The sequence below is a fragment of the Mytilus galloprovincialis genome, chromosome 8 (genome assembly GCF_965363235.1).
Source record: "Mytilus galloprovincialis chromosome 8, xbMytGall1.hap1.1, whole genome shotgun sequence".
NCBI classification, from domain to species: domain Eukaryota; kingdom Metazoa; phylum Mollusca; class Bivalvia; order Mytilida; family Mytilidae; genus Mytilus; species Mytilus galloprovincialis.
The window spans coordinates 52480077-52501062 of NC_134845.1; the positions used below are offsets into that span (position 1 = coordinate 52480077).

At 30.8% G+C, this 20986-nt stretch overlaps 1 protein-coding gene across 1 annotated transcript; it reads left to right on the top strand.

Annotated features, from left to right (window-relative positions):
- Positions 1 to 1911: 1911 nt before the first annotated feature.
- On the top strand, positions 1912 to 17029 carry LOC143043705 (uncharacterized). The gene is made up of 13 exons (XM_076215886.1): positions 1912 to 2057; positions 2700 to 2786; positions 3092 to 3223; positions 3577 to 3681; positions 5330 to 5422; positions 8536 to 8640; positions 9225 to 9317; positions 10004 to 10165; positions 10876 to 10983; positions 11953 to 12148; positions 12713 to 12799; positions 13243 to 13335; positions 14173 to 17029. The coding sequence occupies exons 1-13, from the start codon at positions 1948 to 1950 to the stop codon at positions 14446 to 14448; spliced, it is 1647 nt and encodes a 548-aa protein (XP_076072001.1). The 5' UTR covers positions 1912 to 1947; the 3' UTR covers positions 14449 to 17029.
- Positions 17030 to 20986: the final 3957 nt, after the last annotated feature.

The following is a 20986-nucleotide window of genomic DNA, read 5'->3' on the forward strand; positions in this document are numbered from 1 at the left end:
ATTACTACTGAACACAGTTCAAATTTGAATTTAGGTGACGTCACTTTCTCTCTAATTTCTCTTTATAAATGGAAAATTCTCCAACAAAAGAAAAAGAAAAGGAGAACGAATATAATATGTGTTATTTATGTTAGAAATAATCCATTGTTGCTAAAAACTGGGGTTGAAATTGAGTTAAAAACATCAATTTATATGTTTTATTAAATTTTAGGTGAAATAGTCCATTTGCCAATTCCCTTCTTTTAACATATTACTTCCCTTTGCATGTCAATCATAATGTGGTTCTATACAGGACAATATTGGCTTTTTTCCACGCAAAGCTTGATATGTTGAAAGTGATATATCTGAGTCTTCACAAGTTTTTAGTGAAAAATAAAAATTTAAAGGTAACACACATTACGCACAGATTTAGTTGCTCTTTTTGGGCCAAGTGAGCTTTTCCCATCACTTAGCGTCCGTCGTCCGTCGTCCGTCGTCGTCTTCGTCGTCGTCCGTCGTCGTCTTCGTCGTCGTCCGTCGTCGTTAACTTTTACAAAAATCTTCTCCTCTGAAACTACTGGGCCAAATTAAACCAAACTTGGCCACAATCATCATTGGGGTATCTTGTTTAAAAAATGTGTGGCGTGATTTGGCCAACCAACTAAGATGGCGGCCATGGCTAAAAATAGAACATAGGGGTAAAATGCAGTTTTTGGCTTGTAACCCCAAAACCAAAGCATTTAGAGCAAATCTGACTGTGGTAAAAGTGTACATCAGGTCAAGATCTATCTGCCCTGAAATTTTCAGACAAATCGGACAACCCGTTGTTGAGTTGCTGCCCCTGAATTAGTAATTTTAAGAAATTTTGCAGTTTTTGCTTATTATCTTGAATATTATTATAGATAGAGATAAACTGTAAACGGCAATAATGTTCAGCAAAGTAAGATATACAAATAAGTCAAATGATCAAAATTGTCAGTTGACCCATTAAGGAGTTATTGCCCTTTATAGTCAATTTTTAACCATTTTTCTAAATTTTAGTATTCTTTTAAAAAATCTTCTACTCTGAAACTACTGGGCCAAATATAACCAAACTTTGCCACAATCATCATTTGGGTATCAAGTTTTAAAAATGTGTGGCGTGACCCTGCCAACCAACCAAGATGGCCGCCATGGCTAAAAATAGTCCATAGAGGCGAAATGTAGATTTTGGCTTATATCTCTGAAACCAAAACATTTAGAGCAAATCTGACAGGGATAAATAGTTTATCAGTTAGACAAAACAGACAAGCTGTTGTTGGGTTGCTGCCCCAGAATTAGTAATTTTAAGGAAATTTTGCAGTTTTTGCTTATTATCTTGAATATTATTATAGATAGAGATAAACTGTAAACAGCAATAATGTTCCGCAAAGTAGGATCTACAAATAAGTCAAATGACAAAAATTGTCAGTTTACCCCTTAAGGAGTTATTGCCCTTTATAGTCATTTTTTAACAATTTTCATTAAATTTTTGTAAATTTTTTGTAAATTTTTTGAATATATTTTCCACTGTAATTACTGGGCCAAGTTCATTATAAATAGAGATAATTGTAGCAAGAAGAATGTCTAGTAAAGTAAGAGCTACAAACACATCATGATCATCAAAACACAATTTTGTCATGAATTTATCTGTGTCCATTGTTAAATATGCACATAGACCAAGGTGAGCGACACAGGCTCTTGAGAGCCTCTAGTTTAATTTACGGTAGCTCTCTATTTAGTTAAATTGAAAATTATGTCCCACCTAACATGCCTATGTGAGACAACTAAAAAAAGATCTCTATTTAGAGGGTCAATTACAGGAGTTGGTAAACATACTATTTTATCAATGGAATCTCATTTTAGTACACACAATGTCACATAGACGTACTTTTTTAATAATTTAATAGATTAACAGGAGAAAAAGCAAATCGGTATAGTGCTTATGAAATGATGCAGAATAAGAATGATCTTGAAACATGCAAACATCAAAAGAAGGCACTTGAAGATGAGCGAAATGAACTTCAGAAAGAAAATATGGAACTGGAAAATGAGTTACAGTAAGTATAAATACATTAAGCTGCAGTTGGGATATTTTATTATTGTAATAAAATGTGACCTGATAGAGTTTGCAAAAATTAAATCTTGCACTTTAATTTTTATAACATTATTTGTAAACATAAATTCTAATTAATAATAGCAATATATAATCTTTCATGTTTGCCAATCATGTCCCCTATAATGAATAATTGAAATACAAATATGTGTAAAAATTTCCGAACAGTAGATGTCAATAAAATAATAAAATAATGAAATAACATACATCATATGATGTAATAAACTAAAAAAATAATTCAAATGTCAATCCACCTCCATATGATGATGTTGTAGTATACAGGTACATTGCTATTTAGATACTTTCATTTTATTATGAGAAAAAAGAAAAGTATATTTTTCACTGGAGAAGGCTACGCATAAAAAAACCATCATTTGTTCTGCAGACTGTGCTAGGTACTATTTATTTGACCCCCGTGAAACAGATAGCGGTACTCAGTTTTAAAAAATCCTGACATCTTGAATGTGCTTATGATACTCTCCCTGCTACCTCTGACCCTATAAATTGTAATTATAAGTACATGCTAACTGCATCAAATTATAATGAACAGTTCAATGACAATTTTGAAATTTATTTCCATTTGTAGGAGCCTTTACTCAAAACTTGAACAGTTTGAAAATTCTGTGAGGAACATATCTAATTTGAAGAAACAAATTAAGGATCACGAAGAAGGGTAATGTATTGGAATGTTTATCATATTTGGAGTTATAGTAATGTGAAAAAGAAATCAAGTACCAGTCTGAAAAACACTCTTCCTTAAGTTATGCTTTCAGAGTCCCATGTATTTTGTACTTCTCATGAACATCAGTCAGTCAGTGTCACGTTGACAAAGTTTGAACAGAGATGGGAAATAGTTCATGCTTCAGCTTAAAGTATTAATATTAATCATGGACTGTTTGAGTTTTCTGAAAAATAAATACTGTTACATACTTGATGATATCTGTAAAATTAAATGTGCATTTTATTCTAATTTCATAGGTATAGAAAAATCACTTCTAAATTGCATGAAGCTGAGAGACAGATGGGAGAACAAAAGGAAACAATTGAAGATCAGAAACAAGAAAACAGAAAGATATATAAAGAAAAGAAAGACTTGGAAAATAAGCTCAGGTGAATTTTAAATGCCAATTGTAGAAAACACATATTATTGTATAGCAATATAATATTTCCTACAGAAAGTAACCAAAAGTTAGCGTGCAATACATTCCAATATTGCACTAGTGCAATAAATCTTCAAAATTCATGACGTCATCAAAGTCAAAATCTTAGTTTAAACCAATTTTTACTTTCAAATATCATTGTATATCACTTGTCAGTATCTCTGCCTGTCCAAATGCTGTACAAAAAGCAAGACAATACTTTTTATTTTTATTTTAAACATGTATCAAATATTTAGTTATATAATTTTAATTGTTTTAGTTCATCATGTATTTTGATCTTTATTTTTATATATTTCCCTCTAGGTTAGCCTTAAACAATGAAGAACAGACTTCTTTAGGCAAAGAATTTGAGAATTTGAAAACTATTCTGCAAAAGAAACAAGAAGAATTATACAATTTGAAATCAAGGTAATTACATGTTTGTTGTACTTAAATTTTTCATGAATCTAATAAGCTTGAAAAAAGAGAAAGAAGATACGATAAGGATATTGAAATTCATAAAACCACTAACCATGCCAGGCAAAAAAATGAAAAGAAACACAACACAACAGTCTATAAAACAATTTTTGTTGAGCCTGCGATTTTTGTTGCAGAGAGCTCGACATAGGGATAGGGATCTGTCGGTGGTGGTGGCGCCAACTAACTTCTTAAAAGCTTTATATTTTAAGACCTGAATGCTTCATACTTTGTATATGATGCCTCATGTTACGAAGTTTCCGTCAGTCACATGTCCAATGTTCCTGGCCTCATTTACATGGTTCAGTGGCTACTTAAAAAAATAATTAAGATATTTTGTAATGTTAAATTCTCTTTTGGTCTGTTTTTCTTATACTGTATACAAGAGGTCTACTATCTTTGGTGTATGGAAGGATTGTAAGGTGTGCATGTCTAGCTGGCATGTGTCATCTGACCTTGACCTCATTTTCATGGTTCAGTGGGAAAAGTTAAGTTTTTGAGTTTTGGTCTTTTTTTCTAATACTATATGCAATAGGTCAACTATATTTGGTTTATTGAAATATTTTATGATCTATATGTCAGTTGGGCAGGTTTTGACCTTGGCATAATTTTCACAGTTCATTGCTTAGTGTTAAGTTTTTGTGTTTATGTCTGTTTTTCTTGAACTTTAAGCAATAGGTCAACTATATTTGTTGTATGGTAGAATTTTTAGCTGTACATGCCTGCTTGGCATGGTTTATCTGACCTTGATCTCATTTTCATGGTTCATTGGTCAATATTTAGTTTTCTTGGTTAATGTTAAGTTTATGTGACAGTTATAATAAAGCTTTACTAGAACACACCCGCGAAATCGCGGGCATTCAGAGCGAAGTTGAAAGTATGTAAAGTGTTGTTGGAAGAATTTTGTAAAATATTGAATGACTGAAGAATTTCAGGAAAAGTATCAAAAGTCATAGGTACATGGGAACAGGAAAATGTTTTTTTTAAGACCTCCTCCTTTATTTCCAAAATTCCCAATTTTTGGTTGTCTCTTAATTTCAATATTTAGTATGTTATGAACATTCAATTACGGAGCCTGTTATCCAGTGGTTGTCGTATGTTTATGTATCACATATTTGTTTTTCGTTCATTTTTTTGTACATAAATAAGGCCGCTAGTTTTCTCGTTTGAATATGTTTTACATTGTCATTTCGGGGCCTTTTATAGCCGACTATGCGGTATGGGGTTTGCTAGTTGTTGAAGGCCGTACAGTGACCTATAGTTGTAAATTTCTGTGTCATTTTAGTCTTTTGTGTAGAGGTGTCTCAACATGGCAATCATACCACATCTTCTTTTTTTGTAATCAATTATTTTTTGTACCTATAGGACACAGAGGCATGTTGATTTATTTTTTGGGGAAAGAAGAGAAGCGACACACAAAATGAGGTCTTCTCGTTTAATAGTATAGATATTTAGGACTATTAACATAATATCACTGATAATTTAAGAAGGAGAGACATTTCAACGTGTGCACTCTTGTTAATTTTAATTATTGCAAGAGCAGTATTGTTTTTTTAAAAGGAAAACATTAATTTTCTTATCTTTGTTAATTCTCATAAAGGTTCCAGAAACTAACAGATTCAAAAGAAACTTCAGAAGTTCTTAATAAGATAATTGAAAGTCTGAAGCAGGAAAATTCAGATTTAAATCAGAGGTAAGAATATATATATCTTTAGATACATTTAATATATGAAATTTGTCTCAAGATTAATTGGACTTCTATTTTTATTTTATCATTTTATATAGAACTTGGGATTTTTTTAACTACAAAATATAGTTTTTCAAATTAAGCATTTTTGATGTGGAGACAAATTATTTGACATTTAATGTCAATAAACAAATTGTAATATTTGTTGATTTTTGAAGTTACTGACTTTAAGAGGAGAGATTTCAATTCTTAATTCTTATGGAAGGTGTGAAAAATAATGTAAAAAGAAAATATATTACAAAGAATGAGATCAAATGAGTGATTATAATTAAGTTTTATAGTAATTAATGTGAAACTGTCCTTAAGGCTACTGGTTATGAAAGGTCATTTTAATAAGAGTAATGTTAAAAACTTATTGTTAATTACGTATTGTCTGTTTTCAATATCTATATACATTAGTATAAAATATTGAAGGCATACTTATTAAAACACAGAATAAGAGAGCGAGAGAGAGAGTGTTGAAAAAAAAGAAAAAGAATCCTGATAGATGCAGAACAAGAGTCATAATGTAATGTAAACATTCTCCCTTGATTTCTTTGGCTATAAGTAACATGATAAAAAATGAAATTGTGTTGGATATCATAATCTACAAAAATAGTTCCTTGCAATTTTGTAATAATGCTACAAATAAAATCATGAACCTGAAACAATGAGAAGCCATAGCAGCCCCTTTAATACAAGTCTTAAGTGCCAGTCTGCCTAAGAATCAGGCAGTGGTGAAAACATGACAAAAAAAACTCACCCAATTTGACAATGATTTCAGTTCATAATATGTAGTTATGCACAAAAATAACATTCATTACCGTTTTCTGTTCTGGTAATAGAAGATACAATCTGGTTGAAATGCACTAGGAATTAACGAATAAGGGGAGATAACTCTCTAATTTGCTATCATTCTAACCAATTTTCTAACCAAGTTATTTGATATTACCAGACACACACAAACGAAAGACTAATAATTTTTAACTCAGGATGATGGTAAGTATTTAATAGCATGATTAGCTTGGTGGGTTTTTTCTAATCATGTTTTGATTTTTACCTAAATTACCTGATTCTTACAAAGACTGGTACTTAAGATAGAAATATTATTGTATTAATGTCTTAATGACTTTTACATTTGAAAGGAGTAGGTCCGGTAAGGGCCGATTTTGGCCTCAAATTTCAAGTTCATCTAACGAAAGTTTTTGGACACTTTTTAAACACTTAAGTGTCTATTTCAATTGATTCGATTAGTTTATGTGAAAGATTTTAACTGATTTAATCATTAAAAACGCTCTGATTCAAGCTTAAATATGCTAAATTTATCAAATATGCCAAAAAACGTCACTTTTCAGATGGTTTTTGTCAAAAATGAAAGTGGCCGCATCCGTGTTCATCCTCAACCTTTATATATGTTTTGTATTATCATCAAATACAACTTACATTTCAATATTATGAATGAACACGAATGCGGCCACTTTCATTTTAGACGGAAACTGTCAAGTGAGATTTTCTCATCACTTGGCGTCCGTCGTCCGTCGTCCGTAAACTTTTACAAAAATCTGCTCCTCTGAAACTACTGGGCCAAATTTAACCAAACTTGGCCACAATCTTCTTTGGAGTATCTAGTTTAAAAAATGTGTCCGATGACCTGGCCATCAAACCAAGATGGCCGTCACGGCTAAAAAAAAGAACACAGGGGTAAAATGCAGTTTTTGGCTTATAACTCAAAAACCAAAGCATTTAGAACCGTTGTTGGGTTGCTGCCCCTGAATTGGTAATTTTAAGGAAAATTTGCTGTTTTTGGTTATTATCTTGAATATTATTATAGATAGAGATAAACTGTAAACAGCAATAATGTTCAGCAAACTAAGATTTACAAATTAATCAACATGACTGAAATGGTCAGTTGACCCCTTTAGGAGTTATTGCCCTTTATAGTCAATCTTTAACCATTTTTCGTAAATCTTTTACAAAAATCTTCTCCTCTGAAACTACTGGGCCAAATTTAACCAAACTTGGCAACAATCATTATTGGGGTATCTAGTTTAAAAAATGTGTCCGCTAACCCGGCCAACCAACCAAGATGGCCGCCATGGCGAAAAATAGAACATAGGTGTAAAATGCAGTTTTTGGCCCATAACACAAAAACCAAAGCATTTAGAGCAAATCTGACCGGGTCAAGATCTATCTGCCCTGAAATTTTCAGATGAATCGGACAACCCGTTGTTAGGTTGCTGCCCCAGAATTGGTAATTTTAAGGAAATTTTGCTGTTTTTGGTTATTATCTTGAATATTGTTAAAGATAGAGATAAACTGTAAACAGCAATAATGGTCAGCAAAGTAAGATTTATAAATAAGTCAACATGACCGAAATGGTCAGTTGACTCCTTTAGGAGTTATTGCCCTTTATAGTCAATTTTTAACCATTTTTCGTAAGTCTTAGTAATCTTTTACAAAAATCTTCTCCTCTGAAACTACTGTGCCAAATTAATTCAAACTTGGCCACAATCATCTTTGGGGTATCTAGTTTGAAAAATGTGTGGCTTGACTCGGCCAACCAACCAAGATGGCCGCCTTGGCTAAAAATAGAACATAGGGGTAAAATGCAGTTTTTGGCTTATAACTCAACAACCAAAGCATTTAGAGCAAATCTGACATGGAATAAAATTGTTTATCAGGTCAAGATCTAACTTCCCTGAAATTTTCAGATGAATCGGGCAAGCCGTTGTCAGGTTGCTGCCCCTGAACTGGTAATTTTAGGTACAGCAAGTAAGACCTAAAAATAAGTCAACATGACCAAAATGGTCAATTGACCCCCTAAGAAGTTATTGTCCTTTATAGTCAAATTTAAACAATTTTCATAAAATTTGTAAATTTTTACTAACATTTTCCACTGAAACTACTGGGCCAAGTTCATTATAGATAGAAATAATTGTTAGCAGCAAGAATGTTCAGTAAAGTAAGATGAACAAACACATCACCATCACCAAAACACAATTTTATCATGAATCCATTTACGTCCTTTGTTTAATATTCACATAGATATCAAGAAATTATTTTTGAAATATCAATTCTAGGCTTGAAATCAACAATGATGAAAAATCATCAATACACAGAGAAAATAAAGAACTGAAGAACATCCTCCAGGATAAACTATCAGAAGTGAAAAGATTGGAAACAAGGTAGTAGACAATGATATTTTTTTATGCCCAACCTAGGGGCATTATGTTAGTCAGTCTGTTTGTACATCCGTTAGACGTTTGTACGTCCGTTAGATGTTTGTACGTCCGTAAGATGTTTGTCCGTCAGTCTATCCTGCTTCATGATTCAGTTTTTGGTTAAAGTTTGTGGTCAAGGTAGTTTGCGATGAAGTTGAAGTCCAATCAATTTGAAACTAAGTACACATGTTCTCCATGATATGATCTTTCTAATTCTAATTCCATTAATACGGTCCACCTAACATAGAAAATGATAGTTGGAGTGGGGCATCTGTGTAGTATGGACACATCTTCTTGTAAAGTTGTATTGCTGACAGTATATCTCAGTTTGACAATCATTTTGAATCGCTTCCCTCTTTGTCAACGATCTAGATTCTTTGAATTAACTAGCAATGTTGCTGTTGTGTTTTTAATCTTCTGTCTACAGGCATGGGAAATTTTCTGGGTCAAAAGTGTATAAATAATAAGTATCACAAAATAAAATAAATCCTTTGTTAAACTTTAAACATGAACACTATGCTTAATAACATTTTTTATGTGTTTTTCAGACTGCAACAATATGCAGAAAAATTTGAAGATATTCCAGCTCTAAAGAGTCATATGGACAAACTTCAAAGTGATAATGATGATTTAAATCGAAAGTAAGTATTTTTTATGCTGAAATTATGCTTATTTTAGTTTTTTTTCATTCCTTGGTTTTAGTTTTTTGTGTTTCTTTTGCTCCAATATAATCAATGTTTTAAGCTCCTTATATTGAACCTGCATTTACTAATGACATAATAAAATAAATATATTTGTCATTGGTTTAAAAAAAGGCAATAAGTACCAAAAGGACATTCATACTCATAAGTCGAAAAATAAACTGAAGAAGCAATTGCTAAAAAAAAAGACCAACACGCAAACATTATATTACTCAAAAGAAAACAAAGAAAACTTAAGACTGAGAAAACAGCATTAATCCTTAATTTAACGTATATAAAATATTTAAAAAAAAAAAGGTAGAAGATTGCTTCAGGTACAATTTTCATATTTCCACTCTGCAATTTTATGTAATCAAATCTATATAATTACACCTGAACTAAAACTGGTGCATATGGTATTAACAGTTACATGTTAGATTATGAATATTTAAGAATTTATCAACTTTATACCATTACTTCACAGTAAAGGTTCATTATATTTTTCCATCAGTCTGTTTGATGTTAGTTAACATTTAAGGTTTATTTTACAAGTAAAACAGACAAAGAGTTAATAAAAATACTTTTAAGAAATAAAATTTACCTAGTATGTAATTTGGATGCGGCTTACTCTATCTTTTATATAATAGATGCAGACATTTACAAACAGTGGAGAAAGATATCCAGAAATTAAAGAGAGAAAAACAGCAGTTAGAAACAGAAATTATTTCACAAAGACAGAATAATGAAACACTTAATAATCGTCTGGAAATTTTAGATGTTGAAAAATTAGAAATTGAGGACAGATTGAGGTAATATTTCTTGATAAGAACTTCAGGTAATTTTGGGTTTTATTTTGTAAGAATTATACAAGTTAATTTGTTTTGATATATAAAAAAAATAGAGACATAGAGTAAATATCCATGAGATATTATGGTATAACATTATTTTTAAGATGACTATTCATCAGATTAAATTGAAACTTAAGAAGAACCTAATATTTTAAAAAAGCTATACAAACAGACTTTGAAAAGTTTGTCAGATTAAGTTCTTCTATATCACATAGTGTTACAGCCACATACTTTAAAAAAACTGTTTAGATTGATGATTTTTTTTTATCTAGAACACATCACGCTTTCATGCTTCTTGTTATATATATTATTAGAATTTTGGAGCATTGTTCGTTATGAGGGTCTAGATGCATGATCCTTCATTTCATTATTATTTAATTTTTTAGGGCAATGTTTATTTATTTTTCATATTTCTAGTCCATTTCCCCCTATTTTGTATATTTGAAGCACCCCTTTATTCTCTATTCTTTACATTTCCCCGATAGTTGTATAATTTGTTAACCCCTTTTCAGACCCTCAAATATAAAAAGATGAACTGAAATCATTGATTATCCTTATACTATGTTTGTGTTTTCTAAAATAAAGTTCTAGCATTTTGTTTTACTTCATAACTAGTTATTTTTAGTTATGCATGTGAGAATCACTTTCATGAATTTGTTTTTTGTTTGCAGACGACGATCACCTCAGGTAGTAACAGACCACAGAAACTGTCAAAATTGCTTTAAGTATCGCAATGATATATCTGATCTGAAGAGGGAAATAGTTGATCTAAGAGACAGGTAGTGTTTTATTAAATTATAGTTTTGTGTTGTATTTTCAACATCAAGATTTGGAGGATAATTTACTGGCGTATTTAGTCCTGGTATCTATGATAAGTTTATTTACAACCATTGGGTGATGCCACTGCTTGTGGAGATTTATTTCCTTGAGGGTATCACAAGCCCAGTAGTCAGCTCTTTTTGTGCTGACATGAATTGTCATTGATATGGTTATATTTATAAATTTACTGTTTACAAATTTTTTAATTTTTTGAAATACCTTAGCTGTATTTGCTATAAACACTTTTATGAATTTTGGATCTCAATGCTCTTCAACTTCGTACTTTATTTGGCATTTTTAACTTTTGTAGATTCGAGCGTCACTGATGAGTCTTTTGTAGACGAAACGCGTGTCTTGCGTATATACTAAATTTAGTCCTGGTATCTATGATGAGTTTATTTATTTATTGTATGATTGCTAATTAGCAATCCTAGAAACTTTTGGGCACAAATATGAGGGCCTACTATCATCATACAACACTGCACCAAGTATTATATGATACGTCTCAACTCTAAACAATTATGTTTGTATTCCAAACCCAAATATTTGCCTTGATTGTGAATTGTTGTATCAAGCAAGATTTTGTGGTGGCATCTTTTTTCTAAGGATTTTTAAACAATATGAAGACAAACTTTATCTTTCTTTAAGATAAAAATTTTAAAAATAACAAGCAAACCACATTTTGATTAATTAAAAAAAAAACAACAGGTCAGCAAAAACTATAAATCTGTTAAGAATAAGATAAAATCAGGAACATGTACATTGTATATGATTTGTTTTACAGTTTTGCAGATTGCACAGAACAGTTAGTTTTGTTTTGTTTAATTTATTCATGACATATAATTAAAATGGAAAAGATACAAATTGTATTAAAAAAAAAAATTCGATACTAAAAATTCTCAATTGTTTATATGTGTATTTAACTTCAGAATGAGTGAAGCTGCTTGGAATAAACTAAGAGATAACAATCCAAACATTGGCGATTTAAGCGATATATACCGTCCAACTTCATTAGCCGAGAAGTTTTTGTCATTGTACACAGAAGAATACACAGATGCTATTGAAGTTATTGAGAATGACATGGATGAGGCAGCTTCTGTCAAGGTCATGCTTGATTGGTTAAAGGTACTTTGATAGCTTTTTGAATATATTTAGCACACAACACTGCACAAAATCCTTGCCACTTAAAAGATTACCACTTTATTACAAATTTTGTTATTAAATTTTTCTTCCTAAATAAAGGTTTGCAACCAACTTTTTTTGGAATTTCAAAAATATCAATGCAGTGCAATTTTGCATTATATATCAATTATTAGTCAATTAATCATAAATTTGTATTTTTATTTAAAACCTGTATATGCAACCATTTTTTTGTAAAGGACAATGACATGAACACCTCAGGTCAGTAGGAGGACTCTAGTTAATGAAACTGCATTATAAATACTAAAAATAATCAGTACAAAGAAAGATAACTCTATTCATTCTAAATGACAAAATACCCAAAATACTGTGCCATCTCTTAGATATTCAAATCCTATTCAAAGGTAAGTGTAAAATCCAAGTAACGAACATGCAAATTATACCTGTCAAGTAGAAAAATAAAGGATATGCAAGGTATCTAAATATATGCTATTGCATAGTGAGACTTTGTTTTAAATTGATTTTTTTATGAGTATTTTATTTTAACAGAAATGTTATGAATGGTGTCAAAGATTAGCCAAAGAACAGAGAGAAACCCTGATAAACAGATCTATTGGATTCATGGAGAATCATGGTGTATGTATAATATTAGAGTAATGATGGTCTTCTTAACCAGATTACATCTCTCGCTTGAGCTGGTATGGCGAAAGTGAAAAAAGTAATCAAGTTGACTACAGATAATCTGTTTATACCTATTTTGCCTATGATGACGTTGATGTTTGCATTGACAATGACACTTGTGCACTTAGTTTTGTAACGTAATTTTTTTCATATTACTCTACCATGCTGAGAAAGGAAATTATCAGTCAGCAAAATCAAAGGAAAATTTCTGGAATTAGCGATAATATTATTTTTTTAATACAATTTAGTTGAACTCAAACTACCTAACAACTCAAAATGCTATGTACCGGGTAATTGCTAAATTGCCATCAAAGATAAATTTTGCTTCATTTAATTTAAATTATCTAAGATGTAATTCACAAGTAGATTGACTATCAAATTATATCTTTCATTTACAGGGACAGAAAGTAGTTTTATCAGACAGATGTCTTATCTTTGTGAAGGAGTTTCAGAAGAAAATAGCAGTAGAGAGTTTGGCAGTTGTTGGACAGGTGAATTATATAATTATTTTTTTTGGAAACTGCATGATGCATGTTTAGTTTTTCCATATGTACAATCTTAGTTTCATTAGAAATAGCTAGGGCCTAGGTGGCCAAGTGGTTTAAAAAGTTCATGTATGGTAAACTAGTTTGGTAACACTAAGAATATGTGTTCAAAACTGGCTCATGCAGACCTATGCTAAATCTGATTTTATTCAATAGAATTGTCAGTTTTCATCTGTATCTCATAAATAAAACCCATACAAACAAGCAAAGGAACTGAGCTTTTATTGCTGTTCTTCATTTCAAAGTCACATAGAGACCTTAAAAAACTTTCGAGTTTAAGACGGCCACTAGTACCAGCTTAAATGGAATTCTTTGCAAAAATAATTTGGATAGACTTTGTAAGTCATCTTTCTTCAAAAGCTAAACATTATCTAGAAAGGTAAGTGTATAAGCTGATCAATATTAAGAGATTTTTATGTTCTTAATATGTACGTTTACATCATTTGGTCTGTGGTGGAAAAGTTTACTTATTATCAATCTTTCCACATCTTAATTTTTTTTATGTAGAAGGTCCTACAACAACAACAGAACTGGTCGACTTGTGTTTAATTTTTATTTATTTTTTTACATTTAAAGAAATGAAATTATATGATTTACAAGTGCACAGGACATGTTTTTTGATAACCTTTTGAAAGGCTGTTTTGAATAATATGTACCGGTATGCACTGCGTACTATGCAGTAACAGTGTGTAATAGGGGATGATTTATGTCAAGGTCAGCATGAAATTCCTAATAATCTTTATTATTATAAAATGCAATACAAACATTATTTTCTATTTACAGATATGCCATGTGAAGAGTGTTACACAACAAACTTTATCCAGTGAGAAATACATTGTAAAATATATCAAGAAATGTTCTGAACTTTGTTGGATGATGCAGATTTCAGATCCACCTCTATATTTAAATTTTGATGTGAATTCAGGAGAAAACTTAAACAAAAATGACTACAATGTATTTACAAAAAGTGGCAGCAAAATCGATTATTTAGTGTGGCCTGTTTTATATTTACACATAACTGGACCAATGTTGGTTAAAGGTGTAGCACAAGGGAAATAACTTATGATGTGATAAAATTTGTGTAGTTTGTAGAATTGTATGTTATTAATTATTGAAGATGATATTCGTGTGAGGACAAAAATTTAGATTATGCAAAAGTCTACCATTTATATGATTGTTGTCATTCACCAAAAGAATGTTCAACATATGGATGTTACTGATTATGCAAATTATACATGATTGATAAAGTAGTAAGAAAAAAAGGGAGAGGGTAAAAACAATTAAATATGAGAATTCAAAGATTTAATTTTGAAGTTACCTGTGTGTTTCAAAAATAAATTATTGAAATGACATTTACATTTGATAGTAATTGAATAATGTATAGAAATCCAATCATTGTATGTGAAAAAGTATAAGCAAAAGGCAGGGCCAACACTAGTGGCTAACTTGATAAATTATTTAACATTCCTTTTCATGGCTTATAACAGAGATCAAGTCGTTCTGGGATTCAATTAGTCCCTTCCAGAACATCTTTTTATGATATTAATATGAAGCATATAAACATTGATACTAAGTTGGATTTTTTATGTTCTAGTTTGCAAGTTAAGATTTGGTAGGAAGACATGTGAACCTATTTGGACATAGTTTTCTGTCTCAAAGCTTGTATGAGGGTGGGCAGGACCTCTTTAGCATTTTTAGGGACATATGGATTGGTTGTATTTAAGAACAGGATTTCAGGATCTTGAAATTCTTTTTTTTTGAATTTTGGGATGTCAGGATTTAAATTTTGTTAAATTCAGGACCTCGTGTTTTTAAGCCCAGGATTTCAGATTCGGGATCTGAGAATACTTTTTTCGAATTTTGGGATGTCAGGATTGAAATTCCATTAAATTCAGGACCTCAAGATTTCATGTTTTTAAGCCCAGGATTTCAAGGCTCAGGACCCCTCCAACCCCCTCTTTTGTATATGTCAGCATTCATATCAAAATGTGCTACCATATGACAATCAAAGTAGTTTATAAATGATTGACACATTTTTAAAGTATAGTTGGTTAAATACTTTTCCAAGCTGCAACTTTCTGATTATTTTGCTGTGCCATCAGTTAATTAAGAAATAGCTTTTTCCAAGATAAAAGTGTGATAAGAATCATACTTATAAAAAAATCCAACATATTCCTTCAGAACTGATTTGATGGAAGAATAATATATATAATTTAAAAAGCATATGCACAACACATGTAGTAAGAAGTGTTAGAAGTGAATATATGAAAGTCAATGAAAACTTTTTATTGACCAATTCTTTTTATTATACACATAGCACAACACATGTAGGAAGAAGTGATACAAGTGAATATATGAAAGTCAATGAAAACTTTGACATTTTATTGACCAATTCTTTTTATTATACACATAGCACAACACATGTAATGAGAAGTGTTACAAGTGTATATATTAAAGTCAATGAAAGCGTTGACATTTTATTGAGCAATTCTTTTTATTAATACACATAGCATAAGACTGTGATAACTATATTAGTGTATTCAGAAAGAGTAGTTATTTGACAAGGATTTATACTTCTCTGAGGACTGTATACTATATACACAGTATAAATTCATATTTTAATATGTATATATATTCTTGTAATGTATAAAGGGGTATTCATCCTCTATGAATTTATTTTTTTAGACTTGCAGATCATTTTCAAATGTAGCAATCAAAAGGAGAGATAAATATTGTATCTCATGGTATACTGTTGTAAAATTTGTGATTTAATCATTTTTTAATTCTATGCAATCAGTATTTTAAATTTTGTCTGGTAATCCCATAATGTTGTTGCATTATTGCATAGAATGACCCTAGGAAAGTCTTGTGTATTGTATTAGGAATATTTATGATTAAAATATTTTGTAAAATTTTGTTTCCTTAAATATTTCTAAATTTTTAAATCATGATCTGAATTGAAGATAAATTAGAAGATTGCTACCCACTATGAAAGTATGAATGTCCTTTTCTTATAAAATTCCTTATTTAAAGTACACAGTCTTGCCAAAATCTTAAGTTGAGGTCCAATTTGAATCTCAAGATATTTTGTCAGAAATCACATGCTTTATTACAGTTTTTGTCACATATCTATGGAAAGTTCTATTATTGGGAAACTTTGTTCATACATCTTATCCAATTAACTTTGTAAAGCATTCCAAACAGAATGAAAATAATTTTAAATATTAGTGTCAATATCACTTGACTATCAATTTCTTTAAATGAATTTAGCTTACAGAAATAATGTTTCTAAAAAACCTATATTCATTTGTAGTCTAGGGTTTTTCAATCTTTTACATGTATTAAGTAGTTTTAGAGTTTATTTCCTCATTTATACTAACACTTAATTATGTGAAATTAAATTAAATGAAAAAAAAAATTAAAATAGATTTATATACCAATTTTAAAGTTTAATATTTTATAGTTTTTGTTTGTTAATGTCTTACTGAACTAACATTTTAGGAAATATATTGGTTAGTGTGTTATTTCAAGAAGTATATATTTAACAAAAAAAGTGGAATCAATACATAAAAATGTGAAGAAAAATATGTAGTGATAATATTAATTTTTCTGTAATATAATAAAGTAAGTAACACACATGTTTTGGTTTTGTTTTTTACTGATAAACATATAGCCCTTCTACCTAATTAGTGAAAAAATATATAGAATAGATGTGGCATATGAAAAGCTAGTAAAAAAATATCCTATATGTTTTCACTTAAAAAAAAGGAACTACACAGATACATTCAAAATTCATACCTGCCAAATTTTCAAAATGCCCATGGGGGTTTTGCGTGCAAGATGGCTGCCAAAATAAAAAATAAAACTTCAAGGGGGCCTTCAAATACAGTATAATGTTGTTTTTTGGCTTCATACTTTTATAAGTCTCAATTCATTGTAAAATTAAATTGTTTTATTAACATTGTGGACATAATTACTCTTTAAAAATTTCAATTTGGGAGCCTCCATGGGGGAAATTCCCCGAATATAGTGACAGTTGGCAGGTATGAAAATTCCTATACATGTTGGTTCTGTGAATAGGTTGTATGGTATATAGGATCACTTACATTTAGGACAGACCAGGTCACTACTGTTCCAGTGGAAATTTCATAAGTGATCTTTGTTACCAATTCAAAAAAAGAATTGTCTACAGAGGGACTGTTGTTGACATTTTTCCATTAACATGCTTCAGTTTATAAAAGTGAAAGATATTGGTATGTCTAATTAACTTTGCACATTATATGGCTGATCTAAAACTATAAAGCAAGGTTTAATCCACCATTTCATAAGTTAATGCCCCTATCAAAACATAAATATGACAGTTTTTTTTTACCTTTGTTTGATGTGATACTTTGGGCGCACTACGTTTGCGCGCATTTGGGGATTAAAATGTTTTACGTTTGCGCGCAACTTTCGATTACATTTGCGCACATTCATTTTACAGTTAAAAATATAAATAAAGATTAAATCAATTTGTAATTGACTATATATTATTTTTATTTTCTTAATAAATATGACTATCAATTATCGATTTTGAAAATATTTCTAAATTCAAATTATATATTGTTCATATTGAATTCTAAAACCAATTATAAAGTGATCATTATAACTCCGTAGTATAGCTTAAGGCATACATGTAACTTCATTGTGAATATTTTAGGATGAAAAGTGTTTCAAATAATAGTGTTCGTTTTTAAAATTAGTAAATAATTTAAATTAGTTTGTGAAGTTACACCAAGGTACAAACATAGTGTTTCGGCACGTACCGACATGTAAAGTAATGAATTTATCAATACTTGTACCTTTATTAAAGATTAGCTATGTATTAACATTTTAACATTTTCATCTGTATATTTTTCTAGAATTTAGTGCTTGTGCATAATAAAGCGGACTTATCTTGCTCGAAATCCCACTTACACCTCATCGTTGGTGAGCAGGGGACTAAGACTAACGGAATGAGTACTTATTCTTGTAAATGATTGAACAAGTTATAAATAAATAAGTATTAATACCTGTATTTTACTTGAGTTTACCTGTCAAAAAAATGCACGCAATTGTAATCAAAAGCTGCGCGCAAACGTAATGATTTTTGCGCGCAAATGTAATGGTAATGTGCGCAAACGTAATGCACCAGATACTTTACTCTCATTTTTAGCTCACCTGGCCCGAAGGGCCAAGTGAGCTATTCCCATCACTTTGCGTCCGGCGTCCGTCGTCGTCGTCCGTCGTCCGTCGTCGTTAACTTTTACAAAAATCTTCTCCTCTGAAACTACTGGGCCAAATTAAACCAAACTTAGCCACAATCATCATTGGGGTATCTAGTTTAAAAAATGTGTGGCGTGACCAGCCCAACCAACCAAGATGGCCGCCATGGCTAAAAATAGAACATAGGGATAAAATGCAGTTTTTGGCTTATAACTCAAAAACCCAAAGCATTTAGAGCAAATCTGACATGGAGTAAAATTGTTTATCAGGTCAAGATCTATCTGCCCTGAAATTTTCAGATGAATCAGACAACCTGTTGTTGGGTTGCTGCCCCTGAATTGGTATTTTTATGGAAATTTTGCTGTTTTTGGTTATTATCTTGAATATTATTATAGATAGAGATAAACTGTATACAGCAATAATGTTCAGCAAAGTAAGATTTACAAATATGTCAACACGAACGAAATGGTCAGTTGACCCCTTTAGGAGTTATTGCCCTTTATAGTCAAATTTTAACCATTTTTTCGTAAATCTTAGTAATCTTTTACAAAAATCTTCTCCTCTGAAACTACTGGGCCAAATTAAACCAAACTTGGCCACAATCTTCTTTGGGGTATCTTATTGAAAAAAATGTGTCCGGTGACCCGGCCATCCAACCAAAATGGCTGCCACGGCTAAAAATAGAACATAGGGGTAAAATGCAGTTTTTGGCTTATAACTCAAAAGCCGAAGCATTTAGAGAAAATCTGACATGTGTTAAATTGTCTATCAGGTCAAGATCTATTTGCCCTGATATTTTCACATGGATCGGATAACCTGTTGTTAGATTACTGCCCTGAGTTGGTAATTTTAAGGAAATTTTGCCGTTTTTTGTTATTATCTTGAATATTATTATAGAAAGAGATAAACTGTAAACAGCAATAATGTTCAGCAAAACAAGATCTACAAATAAGTTTTCATGACCAAAATAGTCAATTGACCCCTTAAGGAGTTATTGCCCTGATAGTTAATTTTTAGCATTTTTCATAAATTTTTGTAAATTTTTAGAAAATATTTTCCGCTGTAATTACTGGGCCAAGTTCATTATAGATTGAGATAATTGTAGCAACAAGAATGTTCAGTAAAGTAAGATCTACAAACACATCACCATCACCAAAACACAATTATGTCATGAATTTATCTGTGTCCATTGTTTAATATGCACATAGATCAAGGTGAGCGACACAGGCTCTTGAGAGCCTCTAGTTGAATTTACCCTTTGAATTTGATATATTTTGTTATTTTACTTTTAAGATATATATCAAAATTACCATATCAGTTATTTCAGCATGTTGAATGTAATTTATGTCTATTAAATAGAGGATGTAAATACCAATGGAAGTTCAAAACTCACTATTGGGAAAAAAACCTGACAAAGCAATAGTAAGAATTAAAAAGACAACCGAAAGAGAAAGAAGTCCACAAAACATAACATAAAAAACTGATGACTGAGGAACTTGAACCAAACTAAATTTCCGCACAGGTTCTCAAGAGGGAAAGGAGACAACTCTCATATAGTGGCACCCAAAATGTTGATCCTGTTGAGTATTATAACTTATGTGAGTCCACAAGTTACTAAAGTAACGCATTATATATATAACTATGTATGCAAAATATATATAAAGAAAAAAATATAATATCAGAAAGTTTTCTTAAAGCACCATTTATTTGGTTTTCTATGTTGTGCCTTATATAATATTGTTTGTTTGTCTTTTTCTGTTTTAGCCATGGCGTTGTCATTTTATTTTGATTTATGAGTTTGACTGCTACTTTGGTATCTCTTTTATAACAATGTCGCCTTAAAAGTCTATAATTTTTCGATCTTTGAACAGTATTTACTATAAAATGTTACATAACCATGATTATTAAACATCATATCTTATTGTGACAGAGAGTAATCAATATTATTATTAGGCTTTCAGTGAAAGTAAAAAAATTAATAGGACTAAGTTTATGCTGAAATCATAAAAAAGACACTTGTTAAATGTCTCATTGAAATGTTCTTTATATGTTAGTTATCTAAACAGCGAAAAAGGATGATGACTCAGGGGCGGATCCAGCCATTTTAAAAAACCCAGGACAAAAAGGGGTTCCAACTATATGTCCCCATTCAAATGCATTGATCGTAAAAAAAGGGGGGGTTCCAACCCCCGGAACCCTCCCCCTGGATCCGCCACTGATGAATGGTGATTTCATTGGAGGATCTATCCATCAAATATTTTTATCATTGATAATGATTGATAAGTTAGCAATAAAATTATTTGCATTTCTGATAGAAATCATCTCCTTTTTTACAATCATATGCTAAATTTCA